General features: G+C 44.6%; 1 protein-coding gene across 3 annotated transcripts in view; it reads left to right on the forward strand.

The window, feature by feature from the left end:
- LOC119379424 (transcription elongation regulator 1) overlaps positions 1-26,423 on the forward strand; it is a 417,021-nt gene that overhangs the window by 342,066 nt on the left and 48,532 nt on the right. For all 3 annotated transcript variants that reach the window (XM_037648731.2, XM_049411976.1, XM_037648732.2), the window contains exons 14-15: positions 11,896-12,066; positions 17,087-17,278. In XM_037648731.2, coding sequence (XP_037504659.1) covers positions 11,896-12,066; positions 17,087-17,278 — 363 coding nt within the window. The remainder of the gene's footprint in view (positions 1-11,895; positions 12,067-17,086; positions 17,279-26,423) is intronic.

The raw sequence follows: 26,423 nt of genomic DNA on the forward strand, positions 1-26,423 counted from the left end.
GGGGACATGGCACTTGAAAAAAAGTTTTTTATTTCTTAATCGATTTTGATGAAACTTCCTGAGTTTATGTATATTTGTGTGCTAATTTCAAATATGTAATTACTTTTCTAGTATGATGAGTAGTTTTTAAAATACAAAATATTTCATATGTCTTTTGGGGAGAAAGATTTTTTCTAAACTGAGTTATTTACAAAGTAAATCAGCATATCACGATAATCTGCAATCGGAACTGTGTGCAGTGCAACAAAAATGGATGTTCTAACACCATTAGAACAAAAGTTATGGTATGTTCAACATTCACGAGTGAAATTCCTGCTTAAAATTGACTCACTCGCGAATGTTCAACATACCATAACTTTTGTTCATATGGGTTTGGAACATCCATTTTTGTTGCACTGCACACAGTTCCGATAGGAGATTATTGTGAAATGCTGATTTACTTTGTAACGCACTCAGTTTAAAAATAATCTTGCTTCCCGATAGGCATGGAAATATTTTGTATTTTAAAAACTACACACTATACCAGAAAAGTAATTGGATATTTGAAATCAGTACATAAATATACATAAAGTTGTCAAGTTTCATCAAAATCGATCAAGAAATAAAGAAAAATTTTTTAAGAGCAGTGTCCCCCCTTAAGCCTTAAATTCTGAGCAGTGGCTTTTATATGGCTACAATGTCTTGCTACAATATGGCTACAAAACCAATTTTTATGACACCTGTCTGCATTAGGGCAACAGAATGCAGTGGCAACGCCGAAAGTACCGTTGAACGTTTTGTATCAGCATTTTTCTGTCTGCAGTGAGAAGTTGGTGCACTGGAAACTTGCTGGAAGCAGTGATTGGTGAGCACAGTAGCATTTATGTGCGGCATAGGTGGAGTAGGATATGTCGGCACGCAGCACAGGCGATGGTTTTGAGAGGCTTTCTTTTTATTACACTGCACTTCACTATAGGGTCATTTCATTCCAAACGTCCCAGACATTGCATTCGACCCTTTTCGATATTCTATTTTGAAAAATTGAGGTCAATCATTTCAGTGTACTATTTGCCCTCATGAAGTACTCTTACATGAAAAAATTTTGTTCTGTCCTTTACAGTGATTTCAATGTTGCAGTAGTGCACAAAACATAGGCTGCCAGAAAACACCCCAAAAAGTACAATACTACACGGAGCACCTTAAATCACTGCTAGTTGCTAAAAAATGAATGGTGCTTTCTTATTCCCTTCAATTGACATCCGCTACGTTGTCTTTATGGTGAAGCTATATGCTAATTCTTCGCCTACTTTGACAATTGTTTTTTTGCATTCTACAAAATTTAGAAGCTATACAACTACATCTCATGGCTCGGTAGTTGGCAGTAATAGTGGAAAAAGTATTGAAGTCGATGACCCAGTAGTTTTGAAGTGGAAAGGGTGCAAACATTGAAAAATGTGTGAAATGCCTTATGTTCGCGCACATGCAGATTGGCGATCTGGTCCGAGTAAAAAGGCATTCTTGTACTCATTTAGAAGGGGTATACAAAAGAGCTTTATTTGTGAAAGTTTAAGTAGAGTAATTTTTGTTTTAAATGAGAAAAACATCTTTATGTTGAGCATCTGCCACATGCACTGGCTTGTAAGTTCGCTTCACTTTGCCACCATATTTCCTTGAAGCAAGGGAAAGATGCAGCAGCCACACAACTGGTAAGATGATATGCTGCATTGTGTCTTATCACGTTTTGACACTCATTCATCGGCTTTCTGCAGTGCCACCAGCGAAGAGAAAATGAAAGATGATTTAGAAATATATTGTTAATAATAAAAGTACATTATTGAAATAAAAAAAAATGTGAGGAAAGGCGGTCCATTTAGGAAATCAGAAAATGGGAAGGTATCAACGAGGTTCTGCTGTGCATAGCAAACACTGGGTATACACTTTATGTTCTTTTTTTTTTTTTTACGGGCAGCTCGCTTAAGTGTGACTTGTGCCATTTGTGCGGCAGAGCTGACTGCTGCTTCGGTTTCTTGTGGTTGTGTTTATTCTTTTTCTACAACTTAGAACTGTCAAGCAAAATGAAGTGGTCTTCAATTACTTGTCCGCATGTTTCTGATCTTAATAACAGCACATCTTATAAAGATGAAGGCATGACTTACTAGTCAATTCGTAAATCAAGAAATAAAAGCACTTTAAAATTATTGATGCTTACCTTCAGAGGCTTCAGAAGCACTGGCACAGCCACTTTCTTCTTCTATCATGTGAGCCACACTCGAAGAAGCGATAGTATCATCTTCTTGCCTCCGCTTCAAGCTAGAACCTCTTTAAAGGTATGCAGTTGAAGAGTAAATTCGCATCCTTTTTCACTCTCTCGCCATCCATGCTACATGCAAGGGCTTCAGCGTAAGGCGGCACAGTCTCTATCGTTTTCGCTTTCTCCTGAATAGGCTCTCCATGTAAAGTGTGACAAGGCAGCAGCAGTATACTCACCGTCGTTTGCCATGCTCATGTTACGTGCTGCCAAGGGATCCAGCCAAAAGACGACCTGCAGATGCCGCGCGCTCAGTCGGCAATGCAGTTACCTCTGCCGAAGAGTCGAGCATAAGAAAGCAAAGCAGCAGCTGTCTCCAAGGCACAAATGGCACGAGTCACATTTAATCAAGCTGCCCATAAAACAAACAAAAAAAAATGTGTATCCCCAGTGCTTCTCATGTACTTTTATTAAAAAATATATTTCTAAAACAAACCATCTTTTGTTTTTCTCTGGCGCTTCATTGGCAGCACTGCGGAAAGCCGACGAGTATGTGTCAAAACGTGTGAAAATCCAAAGCAGCATTCTATCTTCCTACCCCAAGTGCGGAGACACAGTGAAGTGGACCTAAGGGACGCGGCTGACGCTCCACACGGCTTGAAGGTTGTTGCATAGTTTTACTGCGGTTATTTCTTGGTAAGTGCAGGAAAATGTAAAGTAAATAACATGACTATGAAATCTTAAAATGGTCATGGTACAGAAGGTAAATGAATTTAAGCTTTGAAGCTATTCTTCGCTGTGAAAGTGGTTCTAGGTTTGCTTTCGCTAATGGTTCATACACACTGGATTGTCTAGAATAAACAGAGTATATGAATCGACCAACTTTATCAGTGTTTAGGCGTTTTTGGTAGGGGCTCCAGATTAACCCTTTGAGAGTCAATTTTTTTTTTTTTTTGCAAAATGCACTCCAAAAATGTGTACCTTTTTAATTGCTGAATTAAATTCTTCAGACTATTCTATTTAAGAAACAAATCGTCTAACATTTTTTTGCGTGATTGTAAAGTGACAAAAAAATCATTTCTTTGTTACATACACATGGTTTATTTGTGGGTAACATCAAGTAAAATCCTAAAAAAAAAACACATGCAATCTTTTATAAATAAAATTATGCGTTGTATTAAAACATAGCTCACAGAGATACAAAAATAAGCACACCCGAGTACTTTTCCGGTAAAAAATGTTCTTGCTCTAAAACCAAAAACTTTTCAGCTTGTTATAGTCGAGATGTCACTCCTTCATCATCATCAGAGTCTGAACTCATAAGTAAATCAGCGTCTGACGAACTGGCATCCAGTGAATCAGATTCTGATTCGGCACATGGAGAATAGTCCACATCGGAAGAATCACTGCTCGAATCACTAGCAGCAAAGCAACCAGCACACACTTTCGTAACATAAGCAAACTGCCTGAGTGAATGCACGGAAGAAAACTGTATGGCTTTGCACCCATCCGGAAAGAAAAACGAGTGAAAGAGCTATAATAATCTTTCGTTTTATCGCCAACAGGACAAAGCTAGATTTTTTGAGTCGCCAAAACAGGAAAAGCAACCATGGCGGCATCATTTGTGTAATTTTGCGCCGCACGGAAACAAATGTAATCTCGTCCCGGGGAGCAATAAACGAGAGGGTAACAAGGGGTCACCCTTTGAGAGATTAGAAACCAGACAGCCGTCTGCTTTGCGGGCGCGAGAAGCGATAACCACCCGAAAGACGAAACCGAAACCAGCCGTACCGCGCACGGGCTCGGATGCGCAAGTGAATGCCGGCGCGCTGCTTTGGGGGAAAAAAAAGAAACGGAGAGACATCGGCGCATGAAAAAAATTCCACGTATTCCTGAAATACGGCAGCACATACCAAGCAAGAGGAATGATCCGAAAAAGGTGCATGTTTTAAACATACAGGCAATGTTGTACATGTACAGCGTAAACCCTTGAAGGGTTAAATCAGCATAATAATAGCAGGTATGTATGGTGTGCTAAGTAATGGGTGACAGCTAAGAGTAATAGGTATGACTCCATCATATTGTGCGAATGCTTTCTGCAAGATGGCACAACATGTCATTTTATAACTTTCTTTGGAAATTAAATATAATAATTCTTACTTACACCTTAAACAGCATCCTCAATTCTGTCACTACAATTCACAATCTTTTCATTTATCTTGCAACACATTCTGTCTCCCTGCAGGGGCGCCTTCTTCGGCAGGCATTTGGTGCGTAGCGACACCACTGACCCGAGCTACTCGCCAGGGTACCTTGAGTTGTCAAGGTGATGGTGCTTAGCACCACCCCGGACCCTTAGCCCCCAACTGATGCTGTTATCCATGCCGTGGCTATAGGTTGTAAGGTGGAGGGTTAGAAACCGCAAACGGTGGTGGTCGGCGTCTTGGTCAAGCCCCAGCCAATGCGCTCCCACCTGAATATCAGGCCGGAAGCTCCAGCACCTTGCTGTGAGGGTGAACCTCAGCCGACATATCTGGAACCCTCTGTTTGTACATAACGCATGGCATCTGTTCACTCTAAGAAGAATGATCGGCCTCAGAAAAGAAGTTGCACAGAAAGGAGAGAAAAGCTTTAGTTCTTCACCGATAATAATATCTGGGGTTTAACGTCCCAAAAGCACAGTACGTTTATGAGAGACGCCGTAGTGGAGGGCTCCGGAAATTTCGAACACCTGGGATTCTTTAACGTTAGTGTTTCACTAAACTGACGAGAGGCACTCTCACTCTGCACTGCTGCCTGAATAGTGTGCAAGGGGCGATCTCTGAAAAACAGTTGATGTATGAAACAGACACAGACATCCTGGAAAATCTGCAAAACCAAGGAGTCAGCGCTGTCCGAAGGATCACTGTCCAAAGAGCCAATGTGTAGAGATAAAGACCAGACACACAGTGATCACGTTCGACCGCAACAATCTCCCAGAAAGGGTAAATGTAGCTTGCATAAGTTGTCCTGTGAGAGCATATGTCCCCAATCCAAGAAGATGTTTTAAATGTCAATGGTACGAACGTGGCTCGCAGTCCTACTGAGGAACAATCACTTGTGCAAAATGTGGAGAGAAGAAGACCCGTTGGAGGAATGCGACACAACAGTCTTGAAATTTCCCAACTGCAGTGAACCTCACCCTGCGTACTCGCATCCCTGCGACACCTTTAAAAAAAGAAAAAGAAATCGTGCAACTGATAGTGAAAGAAAATCTTTCATATCCTGAAGCACGCTGAAAGCACTCAATGTCTTCAAGCTCACACTATGCCGATGCAGCTCGCTGGGGGGCGAAGCGACGTCTGGTATCTGCAGGCTGCCAGTACAGCTTCACAGATCTAGCGTTGCCTTCTCCCCCCTGTGAGGTGCCGTCAGGGGCTCAAAAGGCCTCTGCTTTCGAAGCAAGGTCCACATTGCCAACCAAGGCACCGCAAGCGGATTCTATTGAAGGCATTGCGACATCCCCTATCCCTACGGTGCCCCTACCTACGGATAAAGCACCACCAAAAAACGCTGCGCCTTCAGGCAAGCAGCTTGAAGGTGTTCCTGCTTTGCCTCTTGGCCAAGGTAAATCGGCTCACCAGCCATTCGCTCCCCCTGGAAAGGGGACGTGACTAGATATGTCTTCGAGCTCTACTCTTAGAAGAGCAAAAGAACAAAACATAAATTTTGTCACCTAGTCCACACCTCTGTATACAACAAAATAAGCAGTCATTGTTCACTGGAACTGCCATGGACTCATGCACAACCTGGATGATGTAAAAGACATTTTAAACCTTTTGTCTCGTTTTGCCTTATGCGCTCAGGAGACAAATTTCGGTTTAAAAAGCGCAAACTTTCTTAGACAGTACAAAGTTGCCCACCGAGATTGTGACACCATCAGTCATCTATCAGGCGGCGTCGTAATTATCATGTATGCTACATCACAAGAAATCTGGTTGCATGCGGTTTTAGAGGCAGTTGTGGTTAATGTAGTGTCATTTAGAACCTTAAAGGAATGGTGACAGAAAATTTGTGAACCTCTGTTTTTTGCTCTTAATTAGTGACTAATTACTCGTTGATAGCGACAACGAAACTCGTGCCCCAGCTCGAGACAAATGTTTAATTATTTGCTTGTATGTTGCGACCGGAGGCAGTTTCGATTTCGAAGAGCACTCGGTGGCCTTGTGACGTAGTCGGCCTACTCGTTAAATACTATCAGGTGACTGCGAGAGCCAGTGACGTCACTGGCCAGCTTCTGCCATGTTGTCAGCGCTGCTGTTTCGTCTGCTGTGTTGAGCGTCGCGAGTGCTCACTTCCTCAATCTTCAAACAACGTTGCTTATCTAGTGCGGCGATGGACGAAAGAGCTCACCGGTGGCTGCGATTTTGTTATTGTCGTCGTCGTCCAACTGAGGCGACGTTTTCCGGTAGGCTTGGAGCAGCTGCAGCATTAGATGTGCTGAAGCATTCTTCGCTTCGATCATTTCGAATGCTTTTTGGATGTAACGTGGTTTTGCACTGCCTCCAAGATCGGAGGCATTGCAAGCTTTATACACATCGCCTGATTTTGCATTGCCTCCGTGATCGGTGGGTCGATCACGGAGGCAATGCAAACCGATGATGTCATGTGATGACGTCATCATGTGACGTGACGTTATGACGTCACAAATATTGGCGGTCTGGGATGTCATGAGGACGCCATAAGGTGACGTCATCGTGCGATGATTTTTTCCATCACTCATGTTGACGCTGTCAACTAGGGACACCGACGGTGAATTTTTGCGTTTGATCAGGAATCCAAAGCTTTCACCGTAAAATATTCAATCTTGTTACAGCACGGTAAAGAATAGCAATAACGAGCCAAAGGGGCCAAAAGAATGGTGGGAAAGAGCTCTTTTTCTCCTCTTCTTGGACATATTCGCCGATTTTTCCTACTGTTTACCAAGCTCTATTATCGGTGACAAATGAAACACGAACAGCGGAGCGCGTCCCCCAGCATTAAGAACTCTATAATACGTGCCGTCCTGTCATCACCATTGACATGCACGCACACCTGATTACGCAGCACCGCGCAATCGAAAGCATGAATCTGGCTCACCAGCGGCAAACCGCAAGAGTGTATCTATCTCTAATCATAAGGGTGCGAACTGTACCACGCGCACCACTGCTGGTTTTTCATTATTAGCCGATAGTACGTGTAACAAGTTTGAATGTGCATCGAACTCGCCCAATCTGCGCTAGTTATCCGCAATAACCCGCTGGTCGATGAAGTTACCAATTTTATTTTGTCGGCAAAAGCTTTTTGTACGTGACTACAATTGAGGAGTGGAGTGTGAACTTTCAAGTCTGTTTACATAACGCTAACTTTTGCGAATAAGCCGTAAAATAGATCGCGCTTTGCTTCCAAAGCAGCGCAGACTCTCTCTAACTCGCTTGGCGAACGCCATCCAGCCCAGTGAGTGACGCTACGAACTCGGTGGCATGATCCTGACCGCGATGGCTCTGTGTATATAGAAGATACCTTAAATGTGTTACCGTTCTTAACGTCCTGTAATGCTAACAGCCATCTAGAGAACGATCATTACAAGAAAGTACAGCTGGTAGTCAAGGAACGCCATGTGACGTGAACAAACTATAATGAAAGTGGTGCTGTTCTAGCCACAGCCTAGCAGACGACAAAAGCCGAATCCCCGCCTTTGTGTCACCAGAGCACCGTTTGCAGCGCCGCCATCGGTGGCGCACCAGGTGAATAGCAAAACGACAATATAATGCACCAACTTGCCCAATCTGCAGTACTTGTTGAGATGAGGTGAACGTGAGGCTGATTTCGCCATTTGTTTCTTGCTGTTATTGTGGAGAGCAAGTAACGAGACCAAAGTCAGAGCCAAGTGGCAGCCTGGTTGCTGCAATATTGTTGCGCAATGATGTAGTAAATGACAGAAGCTGCTGCGTGCAACTTCTCTTGCTTCGACTTTGATGTCTGAGCAGTTAGGAGTGCCCCAAGTCGAAGGTCTGTGCTCCTATAGAACCACCCAAACACGCTGCTGCTTTTCAGGCTGCTAGTACTTTGAGCGTAATGAACAGTTTACGAGGAGGGCTATTGGCATCACTATCGCTTCACAGCGTTGCTGTAGAACGCCTTCATACATTTTTAGAGGCTTTTCAGATTGAAAAAATACTGCTTATAAAATAACCACATGCTTTTGGGATCAACCCCTGCAGCTACAAACACTACGAAGGATGAGCTTTCTGTTGCGCCGTAAAAAACTGGGGTGAGAAAAATCGGTTGTCAGTCCGTTTAAGGAGAGTGTGATGAACCCTGACTGACACACTGAGGGCATGATATGAGACAAATAGCTCATATAGCATGAAGTGGGTATATCAAAGGGGCTTAATGTACTGGAAATGTAGCTCAGTTAGGTGTGTTGCTGGCCGAGGGTTGGTCTACTTCTAATGAATACATGTTAGCACGAATAGGAAAACAGCGCCTGGCCTTTTACTTCCTTCTTTCGCACGTTTGTGTTTTCCCTGTTCACGCTAACGTGAATTCACTACACCATGAGTAACTATGGTCTTCAGTAATATGGGGCACCACGACGATTTCAGCAATGAAACAGAATGGGGCATTTGCAGGGGCACATACTGTGTTTTGCTTGATAAAGTGTGTCAGTACGTTAGAGAAGTGCCACACATAGCTTTACCTTTTAATAAGGATGCAGGTTCAATTCCTGGCAACTGCAGCCGCATTGTAATGCGGTGTGATGTAGAAACATCCATAGATTTAGATGCATGTTAAACAACCCGAGTTGGTCAAAGTTAACCCAGCATCCCTTACTGCAGCATGCTTCATATTCATATTTTTGTTTTGTCATGTAAAACTGCAGAATTATGATGAGGCTGAATAATGAACTCAACCTCGTAATGCCCTAACATAGCTATGCACCAAGGAATGCTTTCCCTATCGAAGCTGAGCTAGGCTTGTCCACCCTGAAGGAAGCGTTTGGAGGCACCTCAATGTTCTCTTTGACTTCAACAGATGGCACAGTAAAAAATTTAAAAACGCGCTCAAAGCACGCATTTTGGTTGAGAAAGGACTTTGTTCTTGTGACCAGAGTTAGAAAATGTCATGCTCCTCCGTACGCGAGCGGCGCGCACATGCCGGCAACAGCTTTGTTCAGAAAAAAAAAAAGAACAAAAATGTGCTTGTTTGCCGAAGTTTTGTGAAATGGAGAATTTCAGGAGTGTGGCAGTGACTGCACATCGCAGCATTGTTTCTCTATATAAGTGTTTCTCAACCATGAATTTTCGGGGACCCTTGTGGACCGGTGAAATGGATGAGGGACTCCTTGCAGGGAGAGAAAGGTGGGGGAGGGTGTCACAACACAGCATGCAGCGTGAAGTACGTGGTTTTATTTAAATGGGTCTCTGCGGACCGTCCTGGGTGAGAACCACTGCTGTATATCATCGGATCTGGACGACGTCTCGATGTATCGGCGTTAGATGTAAGCAAACGCCCGCCAGTGCGTCCAAGGTTTGTTTTGATGGACTTGAATATCCCTGTGTTTTATGTTTTCAATTTCTAAGCGACATTTCCTGCACCGAAAAGGTTAGGGCACTTTCCGTGGTGCAGTGCGGTGAAGCCAATCCTCTGCATACACAAAGAAATATATTTTTTGGTGAATAAAGCGCCTTTGAATCATTTTTTTATTTGTTTCAAGACACATAAAATGAAAAAGATATATGAAAGAGACAGACACGTAGAATTGCTCACTTTGATCTATAAAGCGTGTAACAAAGGTGATGTGCTATGCCAAATGAACACACTAAGGGTACAATCCAAAGAAACAAAACATCGTGTCTCTTCAATAGGAAGCACTTTCCCTTGGCACCCTCTTGCCTTCCTAACTGAACCCAATAGACTACAGGCACATCTGTGTGTGGGGCAGTATGCACGTCATAGCGATTATGGCTGTTCACCGAATAAAAATGCATCGCATCACCTTTGCCACCCACTGAAGTAGGTAACTAAGGCTTTTGCTGCTTTGACGTACTTTTCTACGATTCCTCCATACCGCTTCATTGCACAGCATGGATGCCTATAGTCGGACACAACTTCAGAAGTCTGCAGCATTTCCTCCCCTAAGGTGGATGCACACAAGCCTGAATCAATGGGCGCCCACTCCATAGAGATGTCATGAGCCAGGCGGCCGGTTGTTTAGTCGCAGAGGCAGTCAGCTGCCGTGCTTTGGTCAGTTGTGCACTGCCTCTCCTGGCATTTTGTATCCGACTGTAGTTGTGGCATCTTTGCGAAATACATATCACCTCTGTGGCTCTTGACACATTATGTAGTTTGTTTTCCACTTTGCTTACAGAGCTTTATTTTTCTCATGAGTTCTTTAGGTGCGGTAAAGGCGAAGACTTCCTCTTCCTGCACTTGCACTGTATTTGTGAAAGGGCCTTCTTTTTGTTTTTGTTTTTTTGTGCGGCACTTAGTTGCAGTTGGTTTACTGGTTATGTTATTCATCCAGACAGTGGTTTTCTTTTGAGCATCTTAGGCTTTCTTTTACTGTGTAATAATTTACCGGAATGACTTGGTTTAGTTGTGATAGCATCTGATGTGTTTTTGAGCTCCTGGGTGCAGGTTCTTCATATACCAAGAAAAGTTTGAAAAACATCAACTACCAAATTTGTTAGTTTCCCTTTTACAATTAGTGTATGAGTGCAGTGTATAAGCAAATGTGCAAGCTATCTCATGAGGCTTAAATACTAGCATCATCTCCGGGATTGAAGCTCTTTGAGCTTCAATATTTCTTCAAACTGCGACCAGCAAGCATTTATATGTGGATTACTCCTTTACAAACAAATGCATTTCATGTATCGCTGTCAGTTCACTGGGTAGCATTCTTATGTGCTGTAACTCAACATTTCGGGCACTGGAAAATGAACTGGAGATTGCTGAGTAGCACTGAAGTCTTGCATTGACGGTTGTTGCACAATGGCCTATAAGCTTCCCATGCTTAAGGGTGAAAGTGTTGGCACATTGTTCGAAATTATTAAAACAAAAGGAGCATAAGCAGTCTTTTGAAAACAGGACATCAGCATCCGTGTGGTTTTCTGCTTTCATTTTTTGTTTCTCATTATCGGGAAGAAAATAAAAACAGCTGTTGCATACCTTTAGAGCATAGCATTTTGCAAAACAGTTTAACCATCCAGGAAATTTCTTTGGTGTGAGAATTCAGTATGCAAGGTTAGTGTGCTAACCACATTTGACTGCGTATGTTCCTTGAGGCTGGGATTTCTGCATTCTCTTTTTGTGCTTGCCTATTGCCTTATATGCACGAGTGCAGTTTTGTGTTAGTGCTTGTCGGCTGTTACACAAGGATAGGCGGGTTGTTCCATGTATTAACTCTAGTGCAGGCATGTGGAGCAAGCCATGTAGCAGTGTTTTCAGATTGCTTCATGCCAATTTGCAACTCTATTTATAAAGGCATTTTCCTTTTGATTATGCTCTTGTATGGTACCTGTGTGCTGTAGATAGGTGTAAGCTGTGGCTAACAGTGCCTTATATTTAAGAACCACTTTCCTGTTAAAAGCCATATTGATTTCACTGCTTACCTTCTGTACTTCTTTTTTTTTCTCTTCATATAGATGAAAAAAGATTTTCTGGAGCTGCTCAAAGAGCAGAAAACATTGGACAAACACTCCCGTTGGGGTGATGTCAAGAAGAGTATGGCAGAGGATGCTCGATACCGGGCAGTGGAAAGCAGCTCCCAGCGAGAAGAGTGGTTCAAGGAATATGTGTCTAAACTGACCACACCTGTGAGTCATTTTCTGATCATGCTTACTGCATAGTTGCTTCAATACTTGGCCAGGCTGCAGCAAGACTTCATTTTTGTGCTTGCGGTAAAGAACAGGTACCCTTGCAGAGTGTTACCAGGGTCCTGCAACGCTTTCTACTGGTCATGTAACTCCTCTGTAATGCTATGGGAGAGCTTAATGTAGCGCCCACTGTTTCTGTGCTGCGGCGTTTTGTAGCCAGAAGGCGGTGCTACAAGTGTTCTAGACAATATGGCCGCACATGTTGCTGTGCGTGCTTGTATTTGTTTCACCTCCGCGTCTCTTTTCGTGCAGTGACATCGATGCTTTTAATGTGCCATAGGAGCAATGCCTAACACTTGCTGTGTGCGAGGCGGCTGCTCCGGATATAATGGCATTGACAAAAAAGTCTTCTGTATACCAAGCGACGTGGAACTAGAGGTGGAAGGGGACCATCCCGTGACAAGATACTCATTTGAATTTAATTAATAATAATTGCTCAGGTTTCATGTGCTAAAACCACAATATGATTATGAGGCACTTCGTAGTGGGGCACACCGGGTTAATTTTGATTACCTGGGGTTCCTTAACAAGCACCTAAATATACAGACACGGATGTTCACATTTCGCCCTCACCAAAGTGCGGCCACAGTGGTACGTTTGCACGTACCTCTTTTCAAGTCGTTCAAGTCACCCGAGAGGTGTTGCTGTTTCGAACTCAATCGGTCTGAGGATGCGAAAACGAGCTCTCACTGCGCCGTCTCTTACAACGAGCATCTCGGGTGCGCGCGCGCCTGCTTGGTAGCCCCGCGCTCGTGGCCGCTGCAGTGACCAAATAATTTCAAAATTAACGTCTTCAGTGCCGCCGACACCTTTTTCGGTACTGCTGGCCTTTTAATAAAACGAAATTCAATCCTGCCTGCATTTTATACACTTGCTGGGCAAGAAGTCGGAATTGCCAATCCTTGCCTAAGGGTCTAATTGGAGGGGCCGTAACTATTAGTGCAACGAAATTATGCAACATGTTTTCAATGATTGTGAAAGCTGATGTGGAGGAGAATAAGTGTTCAAGAAGGATCCGTTGATGGGCGAGTTGGTACATGTCTTGAAATATACTGAGTATGTGCAGCGCAATGGTACGAAGACAAGAGAAGACACACAAACGACATAGACTGGCGCTGTCTATGTCGTTTGTGTGTCTTCTCTTGTCTTCGTACCATTGCGCTGCACATACTCAGTATATTTCAAGAGAATAAGTGGACAAAGTTTAAGAAATATAAAAAATGGGTTTTTTTTTTTAATTGTCGTCAGAAGTTTCCACTGTTCGGTGTTTTCTTGAACTTAGCCCGATCGTATCTCTTTACTGAAAAACTATCTAATTATAAGTTTCAGCAGTTTGATAGATAAGTATGCAAAGAACGTAACGCCGAAATTTTGTCGCTCTGCTACAAGGCATTTTTGAGATAAAGACCTTCAAAGTAAAGAAAATAATGTTTCCTGGGCTAATTTTGAGGTTTTTTATAAAAACATCTACGCCACACATAAAAACTAAAAATACCTTAGCAGAAGCAAAAACATGCACATATTTAGTTAGAAAAATTTCAGCTACCTAACTTTAATATATTTTGTGCAATTCATAACGAAAGTTGGCCAGAACACCAGAGGGGATGAGCGCTCCACTCCACCTCTTTGTCATTATTGATTTCCTGTGCTTCGAAAATTTTTTTTTTCGGCAAAACAAATTGCGGATCTCTTTTTTCCACTCATCAGGCAATAATATATAAAATTTTTTAAAGAAGTTAAGAGGTCAACCAGCCATAGTTTGTTCGATCTGACGTGGAATCACCCAGTAACACAAATGGGCAGATGCCCGCCTCCGTCGCTCTACTGCAAGATAAATTGTCGCTGAGTTTAGGCAGAGAGAGCTTAGGTAGCACCTGCCTGCATGTAACGGGATTCCCGCAACTGGCACCCACTGTGTTTGACGGTGTCCGGTGCCGAGCCAGACAGCCCGACACCCATGGCCCTGAGCTGCATTTCCAGGAGATGGAAACTATTTACAAAAAAACTAGGATTACCTATGAGGCTTCTGTACTCGCTCACTTTGTTCTTGCCTACTATCCACGGGCTCCGGGCCTCGTCTTCGCAGACGCAGACCACATGGCTTTTTTACCAACAAGGTTCTTCAAAATCAACTTGCAAAAAAGAAATCTTAGCGTGCCAACAAGTTCAAACACGCCATAGCAACCGATCGCCTCACTCTCAAGAAAGCAAACCGCCAACGCTAGTGATCAAAATCCACGCTAGGCATAATGTAACCTGGCTCAAACAAAGGTTGCCTCGAAATTAGAAAAACTGTCATCTGATGTTCCAATAGCCATGTGTTGGGCAGCCAGTGGGGGGTCTCGCTCAAGGAACAGTGGACTCAGTTCACACCATAGGGCAAACAAACAGATTGGCATTTAGCACCTTTTACACAGCATAACTTTCAGGTATTGACATAAGTTACCTAAAACTTGTGCTGTCTAAAAGGCACAAATGCCCATCTGTTCGTTTGCACTATTGGTGTAAACTGTGTTCATTCTTCCTTGAGTGAGAGACCCCATTCCCGCTTACGTCAAACATAACCTTAGCCCATCTACAAAGACTCTACAGCTACCTTGCTACACCACAAAAAAAAGTGATAAAATTACGATAAAAAAAAGGGTGTCTCGCAAGGAGATACAATATTCCTAATGTTGTTCACTGCGTGCTTGGAGGAAGTGTTTTAACAGCTAAACTGGTAAGAAGCAGCAATCAAAGTTAACAGAAAATGTCTCAGTAACCTATGATTTGCAAATGACATGGTACTCTTCCGTAACGATGGCAACGAATTGTAACGTATGATTGAGGAATATAACTGATAAACTATTAAAGTAGGCCTAAAATGAATATGGCGAAGACAAAGGTAATGCTGAATAATTGGCATAAGAGAAAGAGTTCACGATTGGGAACCTTACGTTGGAGTGTATACAAGAATATGTATACCTAGGGCAAGTAGTAACAAGAGAGCCTAATCACGAAAAGGAAATTCACTGAAGAATAAGAATGGGCTGGAGCACATTTAGCAGGCACGCCCAAATAATGGCAGGAAATCTGCCACTGTCATTAATGGGAAAAGTATAGAATTACAGTCGAACCCACTTATAACAATCCTGACAATAGTGCCACGATAATTTCACTGTTATAACTGATAGTTGCTATAAACGGGTTGCACCAAAAAAAAAGCAAAATAGGGGGATGGCAGACTGCTGTGAGAAAACTATAATATCAGATGGGATATGCCAGCATACCTCAGTGATAAGGATGACAAAGCTGCTGATTTTTCGGACATGCTTGAAAATTCGGACGCTTTCACGGGACTGCCACAGGCCCCATAGAGCCAATGTATGACAATGTCTGAAGTTTTGGACGCTGAATCTCATCCACGTCTCAACTTTTTACTCAAGTTGCATGTCCGAAAGTGCATCAACAGAAGCCCCTGCCACTCCCGCGCCGTAGTGGATTTCAAAAGTCAGCTTTGCCACAATGCCACAACGCTTTGCGGTGAAGCATACCGCGAATACGAAGGGGTGCTGAGGGACGTTGGGGTTGTGTGCGGAGGTACAGCCAGCTTGCATTTCTCTTTTTTTTTTTTTTTCTTTATTTGCAACGATTTCGCGTTCCATTACCTTTCAGCACGGACACCCATCAGACAGAATTCATGTTTATATCCGATAATGAGGCAAACGGGCATTGCTGTAAGCGGATTATTTCACCATAGAAAACATACAAAAGTTGATGGTGCAGCAGCTTCTCATTGTTATAGCTGATATATTGTTAAAAACGGTATCGTTATAAGTGGGTTCGACTTTACTGCATACTGCCAGTTCTAACATATGGGGATAAGAAAGCACCTAGACAAAAAGTTGAGGACCACGCAGCATGTGATGGAACGAAAAATGATAAGATCGGAGGATGGCAGAATAGGTCGGGGAACCAACACGGGTAGCAGATATCCTAGCTGGCATCAAGTGAAGGAATTGGACCTGGGCACATAATGCATAGGACAGACAACAGTAAGAGCAACGGAATGGTTACCAAGGGATGAGAAACGTAGTCGATGAAGGCAGAGGAGTCATGAAATGAACAAGGATAAAATGGAATCGGCTTGCGTAGGATAGGGTGAACTGGAGATCATTGGGAGAGGCCTTCGTCCTGCACTGGGCTGAAACAGCCCGAGAATGATGATGATGATACACAGCAGGCTCGCTAGCCGAATTATACAACCGATGTAACACAAACATGCCAATGTAACACAAATACAACATGATGTGGAATCAGTGACGTTCAACTCTTCACGGGAGGGAGTCCATGGGGACAATCCGTGGAATCTCTGCATGTGTGTGCGAGAGTCGACTGTCCACCACCAGCTCCAAGGACCAAGAGAAGGAGTGCTGTACTTCATGGCCCCACATATCCTCACTGTAAGGTGGCACCGTCTTTCACACGGTGGCGACTTTGCCATGGCCAGCGCCCTGTGGGTAAGCTGGCCTGTTGGACATGTAGGCGCCATGCGGTGAAAACATCACAGGAGGTGCGAGCACACCCACAATCTACTCGTGCCTGCCCACTTGCGACCCGCTAAGCTGTTCTCTTCAGCTAATCTGTGTGGCAGCCCGGAGCTTTGCAATGGCGTCATGTACAGTACTCACTGAGTGTAACGCGAAAATTTAGGGCCACTTTAAGTAATGCACATACTTTTGTTTCTAGTGTGTATAGTTCGTATCATGCCGGTGTAATTTTGACTTTAATATTTACACCAGAGGCAACATTAACTTTAGTGGCCAGATTGGCAGTGACATGACATGGTTATCACGAGCAAATGCTAATAGCAGTCATTATACTAACAAAGACAATGTCACGTTTCAATCCGCGAGTATGTACCCCTAAGACTAGCAGTTTGTCTGTGTATATTTTGTGTACATTATTACTTCTTTTTCAGCATGGCCATGAGGGTGAAGATGAGAGCACACGGGAACGAGAAAAGCAGGAACGGATTGAAGCGAGCCTGCGTGAGAGGGAGAAGGAGGTGCAAAGGACGCTGTCCACGCATCTGCGTGAGCGTGACAAGGAACGCGAGCAACATAAGCACGATGAGGCTGTTCAGCATTTCAACGCCTTGCTCACAGACTTGGTAAGGAACTGTCTATAGTATTTGCGCAGTTACAAGGACACAACAATACAACTCTGGAATTGCCATAGGTCGGCAGACTCACTCATGAGTCTGCTCGCTGAGACTCATATTGGGCCAGGAGTCTGAGTGGGTTCGGGCGAGTAATATTTTGGTGAGTATGAGTCAGAGTGAGTCCGGTTAGGAAAAATATTAGTGAATCTGAGTCTGAGTGAGCCCTAAGCGCAAAATATATTTCTTGAGCAAGTCTGAGAGCTCCTTCTTTCTTCTTTTTTTTCCCGACCTAGGTCCTATCTGCTCAGCTTCAGAATTATCAGCTTTATGTCGGCTCACGTTTAGGCTCATGTCTACTCGCACATATTTCAATGCACTAGCGTTGATAAGCCACAGTTGATCAGAGGCATGAGCTAGCTGGGGTGGGGGTGGGGGTGTTCCGGTGACCTCCCCCCTCAAACTCTTTCACGGGAAATTTTCGATAGAGGCAAAAATGCTTGAGGCCCGTGTACATAGATTGCAAGCACCCCCGGCATAATCGTGACAAATAATCCTGGCAGGCTCGCCAATTATTTGTCACGATTATGCCGGGGGTGCTTGCACTAATGGATCGGGAGAGAGTGAGACGGGCACAGGAGACCGTGGTAGGACGGCAAAAAACACAGTTTATAATGAGCAAAAAGGTAACATAAAAAATTGTTAGTGACACTGAGCAATCCAAACAAAAACCTATTTACATTTGCAAAATTTCAGTTCATGCTTAGAACTGAAACTAGTCAAACAATGCGTTCTAGCTAGGCTTAGCTACATCTCTTCAACTCAGTCTGGCCACTATGGGCCTTGCGATAACAGAATGTTCTTACAGCTCGTCGAGACCGTCGCCGACGTCCTCAGTAGGCCTCCGAGTTCGTCGTCGGTTGCCTTCGTCAAGCCTACCGCTTGCTCTCGTCTCGTATATCCCCAGTAGTCTTCTCCATCCTCGGTCCGTCGAGGTTAGGCCTAACTGGGCCTTGGTCCCTTGCTTCAGGACTCCACAGGTGACGGGCACCTCCTTGACTGAACTGTGGTCGGCAGCTGTCCTGCCGAGAAGAGAAGGGCTGCTGGGGATCCCGGAACTGCCGTATTGAGGGGCGACGGGTCCGGGCAGCCTCGCTTGGAGCCTTCCAAGGTCAACGGCCACTCCCCAGGCCTTGCGTGCCGCCACCTCCAGAACCGAGTACCAGCCGCCTTTGCCGCGTATGCGATGCTTGGTCCTTCCTCGATCTTCTCCGTCCGGCACCCCACAGCACAGTGCCACGATCATCCTTCGTCGTTCACCATCACGGCTCGGGTCGCATGCCACAAGCCCCTATCTGGCCAATCCTCTGCGTCGACGTGGCTGGTGCGCGTGCCATTGGGTGACTTTGCTTCTCGCGCACCGTTGCCGCGCTTCCACGTTCGGCACGCGCCTCGTGACCCTCCTTTACTCATCATAGTCGGGCACTGCTGTTGATAATACTGCCATTTTAGACGTCATGCATTGAGCTTTCACTCTGACCTAAATTGTTATTTGCCTTTAGCGTCCCTTTAATAAATATAGAGCTGGGGTATGAACGCTAGTGCTTTGAAGTGTGAGTCAGCGTGAGTGTAAACGTGAGCCGACATAAGGGTGCTAGTGACGCTGTTGTGTACATAGAACAGTAGGTCGGCAAAAAAGTCTGGAGCGCACTCAGACTCACTCAAGATATATATTTTGCGCTTAGGGCTCACTCGGACTCGGAGACACCAAAATTTTCCGCTACTGCACTCACTCGGACTCAGATTCACTAAGATTTTTCTCAACCGGACTCACTCGGACTCAAGCTCACCAAAATACAGTAGAACCCTGCCGATACGTTTTTGAAGGGATGGTAGGAAATAAACGTAAGAGACGGGAAACGCAAGAGCCAAAAAACAGGAAAAACGACAAAATATTTAGTGGTACAAAATTTTGTTTCAATGCTTGCGCGTGAAAAAACCGTGCAACATTGTCTGGTGCTTTTACTCATGTCCGAGCAGCACGAAAAGTTTTTCGAGCACCTGCAGTCACATCCTTTTAACATAAATCTAGTGCCACTGCGGCAGACACCTGACAAGCGATTACTTATGGCGATACCTTCGTGAGATTGTCGCCGGTTGCGTCGGCATCTCCGGGCGATACTGTAGGACCCTTGGCATAGTGTCGGACCACGGTGGCTTGTAGTAAACGGTTGAACGCCTCGCGTAAGTAGAAGTACCCCCGAAAGCGACTTCACCAACTCCTAAATTTTGTCACTGGTGCACACATTGGTGCACTCAGCCACGATCAAGTCGACGGATAGAAATGCGGAGCTGGGGACGGCGTCATTCACAGAAATGTAATGAACGTATGTAATTTTCTTTAGCACCAACAGCTGTACGTGTGAAATAACTAAGCGCCAGCGCGGCAAGTGCGACCGCGAACCGCACGCACGACCACGCGAACTCCAACCAGCTCAAACTCCTCCAACTAATAACGATGATGATGAGTCTACGCCAACGCGATGGCAGAAGTGAATGGGAATCTCGAAGGCTTTGCTTTTGCAAGCGATTACATCATAGATGCCATCTTTGCAATACAAATCTCAAAGGCTATGCTTTTGTCAAAAGTAAATGCCAATCTCGAAGGCCTTGCTTTCACGAGCAATTACGTCATAGACGCCATCTTTGCAATACGGATCTCGAAGGCTATGCTTTTGTTTGAGTCAACCGAAAGTCTCTGGCGCTAGTGTCTATAGAAGCTGCAACGCATGGCACTTCAGCCAGCATGGGAATGATGGGTAGTACACATATTTGTCTAAACTTCGTTCTTTTGGCTCCGTTTGGCTCCGCGTCGCCTTCATCTGCTTTGTCGCAAAACAAAGTTCAGCAAAAGTCACCAGTTCCACTTCAGCACTTTAACTTTTTTAGGCTCACCAATTCAAATCTGGTCAGGAAGTTCTCAACGATCCATTCTTTTATCCGAAATAAAACCAAAACATAGCAATAAACAAAGCCATGAGTGCGTTCGAAAACCGCAAGTACGAAGACTAGGCAAATCCGTGTACTACCCAACATTCCCATGAACGATCGCAGCGCCAGAGTCCCCTCTAGTTAATTTTAGGAAACTCTGTGCCGGGACCGATGGAAAACGACCTAACAGCCGGGAAAACGCAACAGAAAGGAACGTAACAGCGGGGTTCTACTGTATTACTCAGGCGGACTCACTCAGACTCAGACTCGCGGCTCGATCTGAGTCTGAGTGAGCAGACTCATGAGTGAGTTTGCCGACCTATGGTAGCGACACTCTCCTCCTCCACTCTCGTTTCTCCTCGGTCTCCTCTCCTCCGCACTCTTTTTTTCGAATGTGGCGCCACCTACCTTGTTCCTGCATAGCCGATGACCTTTTGCAGAGCGAGTGCGTGCATGCGAGCCAGCACGCTGTAGGCATTCGTACTAGCCCTCTAGCTCTTGGTTTTCTTTTTTTTTTTTTTAATTATATGTTGCTTAGGGGATGTTAGTGCTTTTGTATAGCGCTGGCTACTCCTTTTCGCAAATAGAATTCGTGAAATTCACAGCAATGAAAAAAATTACATAAGAGAGCACCAAGGGAGAGTTCATGTATCTTCTTGTAGAGCACAGAATTTTTCTCTGGTGCCTTATGCACATATATTAACTGCACTTTTTGCTGTTTTGATAACTAATCCAAAAATTATCTAAATGAGCGTAACGCTGGCCCATGACAGCTCTGTGTAGTACGCTACTTTTGCCAAGCTCGTATCGGCCGGTCTCACGGCGACCGATTCTAAAGGACACAGCTGATGTTGAACGCAAATGTCCTGCTCTGCAAGAAGCCTTCCGAAACCTATACAGTAAAAGCTCGTTAATTCGGATTTCACGGGACCGGAAAAAATGTCCGAATTAACCGAATGCCGAATTAACGAATGAACAGGAAAAACAACATTAAAATCAAGTTGGAGAAGCATACCTTTATTTGCTGAAGTATTTTGTAATGGTCGTCTGCGTTTTCGCACAGATTCCGGCTTACATTACAATTTTTCTTAACTCTTCCAAATGGCCAACAGCACGCAAACTGTCGGAAGTGCTCAGGCAAACGTCCTCTAATATCAAAAGCGCCTCCGAGACTTCCCGTGAGGTGCGATGAGGTCGCGACAGCATTAATAATTCCTTGATCGGGCAGGACACCAGTCGTGGCGACACAATCATCAATCACGATGTAGTCCTAGAGGGTCATATCTGTGGGAAGGACAGCATCGAAGGTCGGGCAGTCATCGTCGGTGCCTCGTCGATGCCATCGTCAGCTACTGCCGCATGCTCGGACCTCACATGTAAACACGGTCACAACGGGTGAAAAAAAGAGAACTCTGCAAGAGGCGACAGTGCCGACACAACACAAGGGAAAATGGCGGCGGAGGCGCAGTGGAGCGAAGAAAGAAGACGCCGACGTTCGGTGACGCTGCGATCGCCCCCACTAGTTGCTGACGATGGCGATGTCACTCAGGTTTCGGTTTCGCTCCTGTGGTCCAGCGCTGCTTTACCACACTTTTGTGTAGCGGCAGCCGTCAGCATTCGTCCGAATTAAGCGGTGCGAAGCCCAATTCTGACGAATTAACGAAGGTTTGGTCCCATAGATTAACGTGCACTTTGGCCGGGACCAATAGAGCCGTCTGAATTATCCGAATTTCCGAATTAACGGGTGTCGAATTAACGAGCTTTTACTGTACATTGTCCACGTCCTCGCGAGGTGAATTCGCCATGCATACCAATGATTCACTGAGGCTGCCAGTATGCAGGAGCGGTAGCCGCTCTGAAGTATTGGTTGGCGCTCGCTCTGCGCTCGCTATTTTCTGTTAACTGTTTAACAGTCTCACAAAAAAAAGGCGTATTTTGGGGCGCATTCGCATCCCACAGCAATAACCATCTATCTCGCATGCCTTTCCTTGCATTATCGCCGGGCGTGAGGTACTCCAGGTCACGAATGGCATGTGCGTTATCAGCATGAAAAAGCATTCTTGGTAGAAAAGTGGCAAGCACCGAGTTTTCAAGAAAGGACTCAAACTAGCCAGAGGACTGTTATTGGTGAGGGGTAAGAAGACTCCACAAAGGGTGCGAATTGTTTTTAGAGTGCAAGCACACACATGTACATGGGCAATGGGTATTGGCAGTACAGTGGAACCCCGCTGTTACGTTCCTCACTGCTGCGTTTTCCCGGCTGTTACGTCGTTTTCCGCCGGTCCCGGCATAGCTTCCATAGGATACAATGTATTGGGAACCCCGCTGTTACGTCGTAACTGTCGGACCGTTCCCGTATGATACGTCGCGAAGTGCGCTCGGAGTCGACCGAGTGACTACCAAAGAGTGCGGCCATGGTGCATTTTCACGCAGCTTGGCCTCGTTTGACCGTAATATTAGCCGCATGAGAGGCGCAAGCAACAGAATCTTTCAATTGATGCAAACAAAAGCATGGCCTTCGAGATTCAAATTGCAAAGATGGCGTCTATGACGTAACTGCTCGCGAAAGCAAGGCTTTCGAGATTGGCATTTACTATTGACGAAAGCATAGCCTTTGAGATTTGTATTGCACAAACATGGTGTGTATGACGTAATTGCTTGCGAAAGCAAGGCCTTCGAGATTGGCATTCACTTCTGCCATCGCGTTGGCGTAGACTCATCATCATCGTTATTTGTCGGAGAACGGGAGGAGTTCGAGCTGGTTGGAGCTCGCATGGTCGTGCGTGCGGTTCGTGGTCGGACTCGCCGCGCCGGTCGTGATTGCATGTGCTTAGTTCTTTCATGCCTACAGCTGTTGGTGTTAAAAAAATCACATACGTTGATTACATTTCTGTGGATGAGGCCGTCCTAAGCTCTGCGTTTCTATCCATCGACTAGATCGCAGCTGAGCGCGCCAATTTTCGTGCTGCTCGTAAGAATTGAAATAAAATTCTGTACCACTAAATATTTTGCCGTTTTTCCTGTTTTTCAGCTCTTACGTTTCCCGTCTCTCACGTTTATTTCCTACGGTCCCTTCAAAAACGTATCAGCGGGGTTCTACTGTATTATCCTAGCTAGCGAGTGGCAACCTTTACTTATCTGGAAAATGCAATCAAGCTTCTTGGACTTCATTCGATAAGCTAAAACAAGGTGACATCAACCAACACAATAATGTAGAGCTCATGTTGAGAACATTGCTTTTAGTCTGCCACCAGGTTGCAACACAGTACGATCTGACACCTGTTTTGTGTTCATTTATGTCATGGTGGAGCTGAAAAGAAGAATAAAAACTTCATGCCATTCGTGCTTGACCACACAAGCTGCAAGTTTGCGATTTATTTTCCAATATCTCTGCACCACTGGTTTGCGTTTGCAGTCGCCTCATACATAATTATGGGTGATTCCACGTAAGATCGAACAAACGATGGCTGGTCGACCACTCAAATTTATTTCAAAATTTTATATATTATTGCCTGATGAGTGGAAAGAAGAGATCCGCAATTTGTTTTGCCGCCAAAAATTTTTTCGAACCACAGGAAATCAATAATGACGAAGAGGTGGAGTGGAGCGCTCATCCGCTCTGCTGTTTTGGCCAACTTTCGTTATGAATTGCACAAAATATATTAAAGTTAGGTAGCTGAAATTTTTTTACCTAAATATATGCATGTTTTTGCTTCTGCTCAGGTATTTTTAGTTTTTATGTGTAGTGTAGATGTTTTTATAAAAAACCTCAAAAATGGCCCAATCGGCAAAATTTTCTTTACTTTGAAGGTCTTTATCTCAAAAAAGCCTTGTAGCAGAGGTACGAAAATTCCGCATTACGTTCTTCGCATGCGTATCTACCAAACTGCCAAATCTTGTATTTATATAACTTTTCAGTAAGAGATATGATCGGGCTAAGTTCAAGAAAACACCGAACAATGAAAACTTCTGACGACAATTAAAAAAAAAACCCATTTTTTAAATTTCTTAAACTTTGTCCACTTATTCTCCTCCACATCAGCTTTCACAATCATTAAAAACATGTTGCATAATGTTGCACTAATAGTTACGGCCCTTCCAATGAGACCCTTAGGCAAGGATGGGCAATTCTGACTTCTTGCCCAGCAAGTGTATAGAATGCAGGCAGGATTGAATTGCTTTTTTATTAAAAGGCCAGCAGGTACCGAAAAAGGTGTCGCTGGCACTGAAGACGTTAATTTTGAAATTATTTGGTCACTGCAGCGGCCACGAGCGCTGGGCTACCGAGCAGGCGCGCGCGCACCCGAGATGCTCGTTGTAAGAGACGGCGCAGTGAGAGCTCGTTCTCGCGTCCTCAGATCGATTGAGTTCGAAACAGCAACACCTCTCGGGTGACTTGAACGCACGTGCACCAGTAGTCGCAGTGATCTGGTTAATTGCGTCGATTTCTTTTTCAGGGGGCATAAGAATGTCATCGTTAAACTGTGCGTTCCGTGAAAAGCATGCGTGCTTTTCACGCGTGCTTTTCACGGAAAAGCCTAAATCGTAGAAATCACTGTCAGGGTCACTGGACGACAATTCACTCATCATTGCCTATTGCACCACGAGCAGATGACGGATTTCCCGCTAGTACGTCGCGAATTTCTGTATCTCCGTGACGTCACACTGCTATGAAACGACACCGAGAAGCCACCCCCTCTATATCGAAACCGAAAGTGTCTTTTTAAGGTGGCGCTAATTAAAATATATAGGATGCATTCCCAGGCACCACAATAGTCGTTTTACGTTTCTCGACACCAGTATTTTTATTTAGAGCAACAATCCGAAATTTTTTAAAATTCGTGTCAGTACTCCTTTAAGCTTCTTGAGCTTCAAAAGGTAGTCTCCACAATACACTCATTCCGAGCTATACTTCCCGCCATGAGACGCCCAGGAGGAGTAGAGTAAGAGCAAAGCGCAAGAACTATCCGCGCCGAATGAAGTGTGAACAGCGCACCGAACGCGCGGCCAGTTCACGCCGTCTGCTGCCGACATCTAATATAGACAAGCGCATCCGGTTACCGATAGTTTTGCTTTTCTTTCCTTTGACAATCCATATTTTGCTTTGCCACTGGAGCGCCACGTTCATGCTTTCCACTGATCGCAACTGGCGCAGCGCAGTTTCTGTGGCAGTAGCGTGCGTGAAGCGAGCGCTCATAGCTCCCTTATAGAGTTTTCATCTTGCTTCCATCTCCGCCGTGTTATCAGCGCCTAGCTGAGATGCGAACAGAGGGCGGATAGAATAGCGAAGCTCCAGTGCACGTGCGTTCAAGTCACCCGAGAGGTGTTGCTGTTTCGAACTCAATCGGTCTGAGGATGCGAGAACGAGCGCTCACTGCGCCGTCTCTTACAACGAGCATCTCGGGTGCGCGCGCGCCTACTCGGTAGCTCCGCGCTCGTGGCCGCTGCAGTGACCAAGTAATTTCAAAATTAACGTCTTCAGCGCCGGCGACACCTTTTTAGGTACCTGCTGACCTTTTCATAAAAAGAAATTCAATCCTGCCTGCATTTTATACACTTGCTGGGCAAGAAGTCGGAATTGTCCATCCTTGCCTAAGGGTCTCATTGGAGGGGCCGTAACTATTAGTGCAACGATATTATGCAACATGTTTTTAATTATTGTGAAAGCTAATGTGGAGGAGAATAAGTGGACAAAGTTTAAGAAATTTAAAAAATGGGTTTTTTTTTTAATTGTCGTCAGAAGTTTTCATTGTTCGGTGTTTTCTTGAACTTAGCCCGATCATATCTCTTTACTGAAAAGTTATATAAATACAAGATTTGGCAGTTTGGTAGATACGCATGCGAAGAACGTAATGCGGAATTTTCGTACCTCTGCTACAAGGCTTTTTTGAGATAAAGACCTTCAAAGTAAAGAAAATTTTGCCGATTGGGCCATTTTTGAGGTTTTTTATAAAAACATCTACACTACACATAAAAACTAAAAATACCTGAGCAGAAGCAAAAATATGCATATATTTAGGTAAAGAAATTTCAGCTACCTAACTTTAATATATTTTGTGCAATTCATAAGGAAAGTTGGCCAAAACAGCAGAGCGGATGAGCGCTCCACTCCACCTCTTCGTCATTATTGATTTCCTGTGGTTCGAAAGAATTTTTGGCGGCCAAA

The sequence above is a fragment of the Rhipicephalus sanguineus genome, chromosome 1 (assembly GCF_013339695.2).
Source record: "Rhipicephalus sanguineus isolate Rsan-2018 chromosome 1, BIME_Rsan_1.4, whole genome shotgun sequence".
Taxonomy (NCBI): domain Eukaryota; kingdom Metazoa; phylum Arthropoda; class Arachnida; order Ixodida; family Ixodidae; genus Rhipicephalus; species Rhipicephalus sanguineus.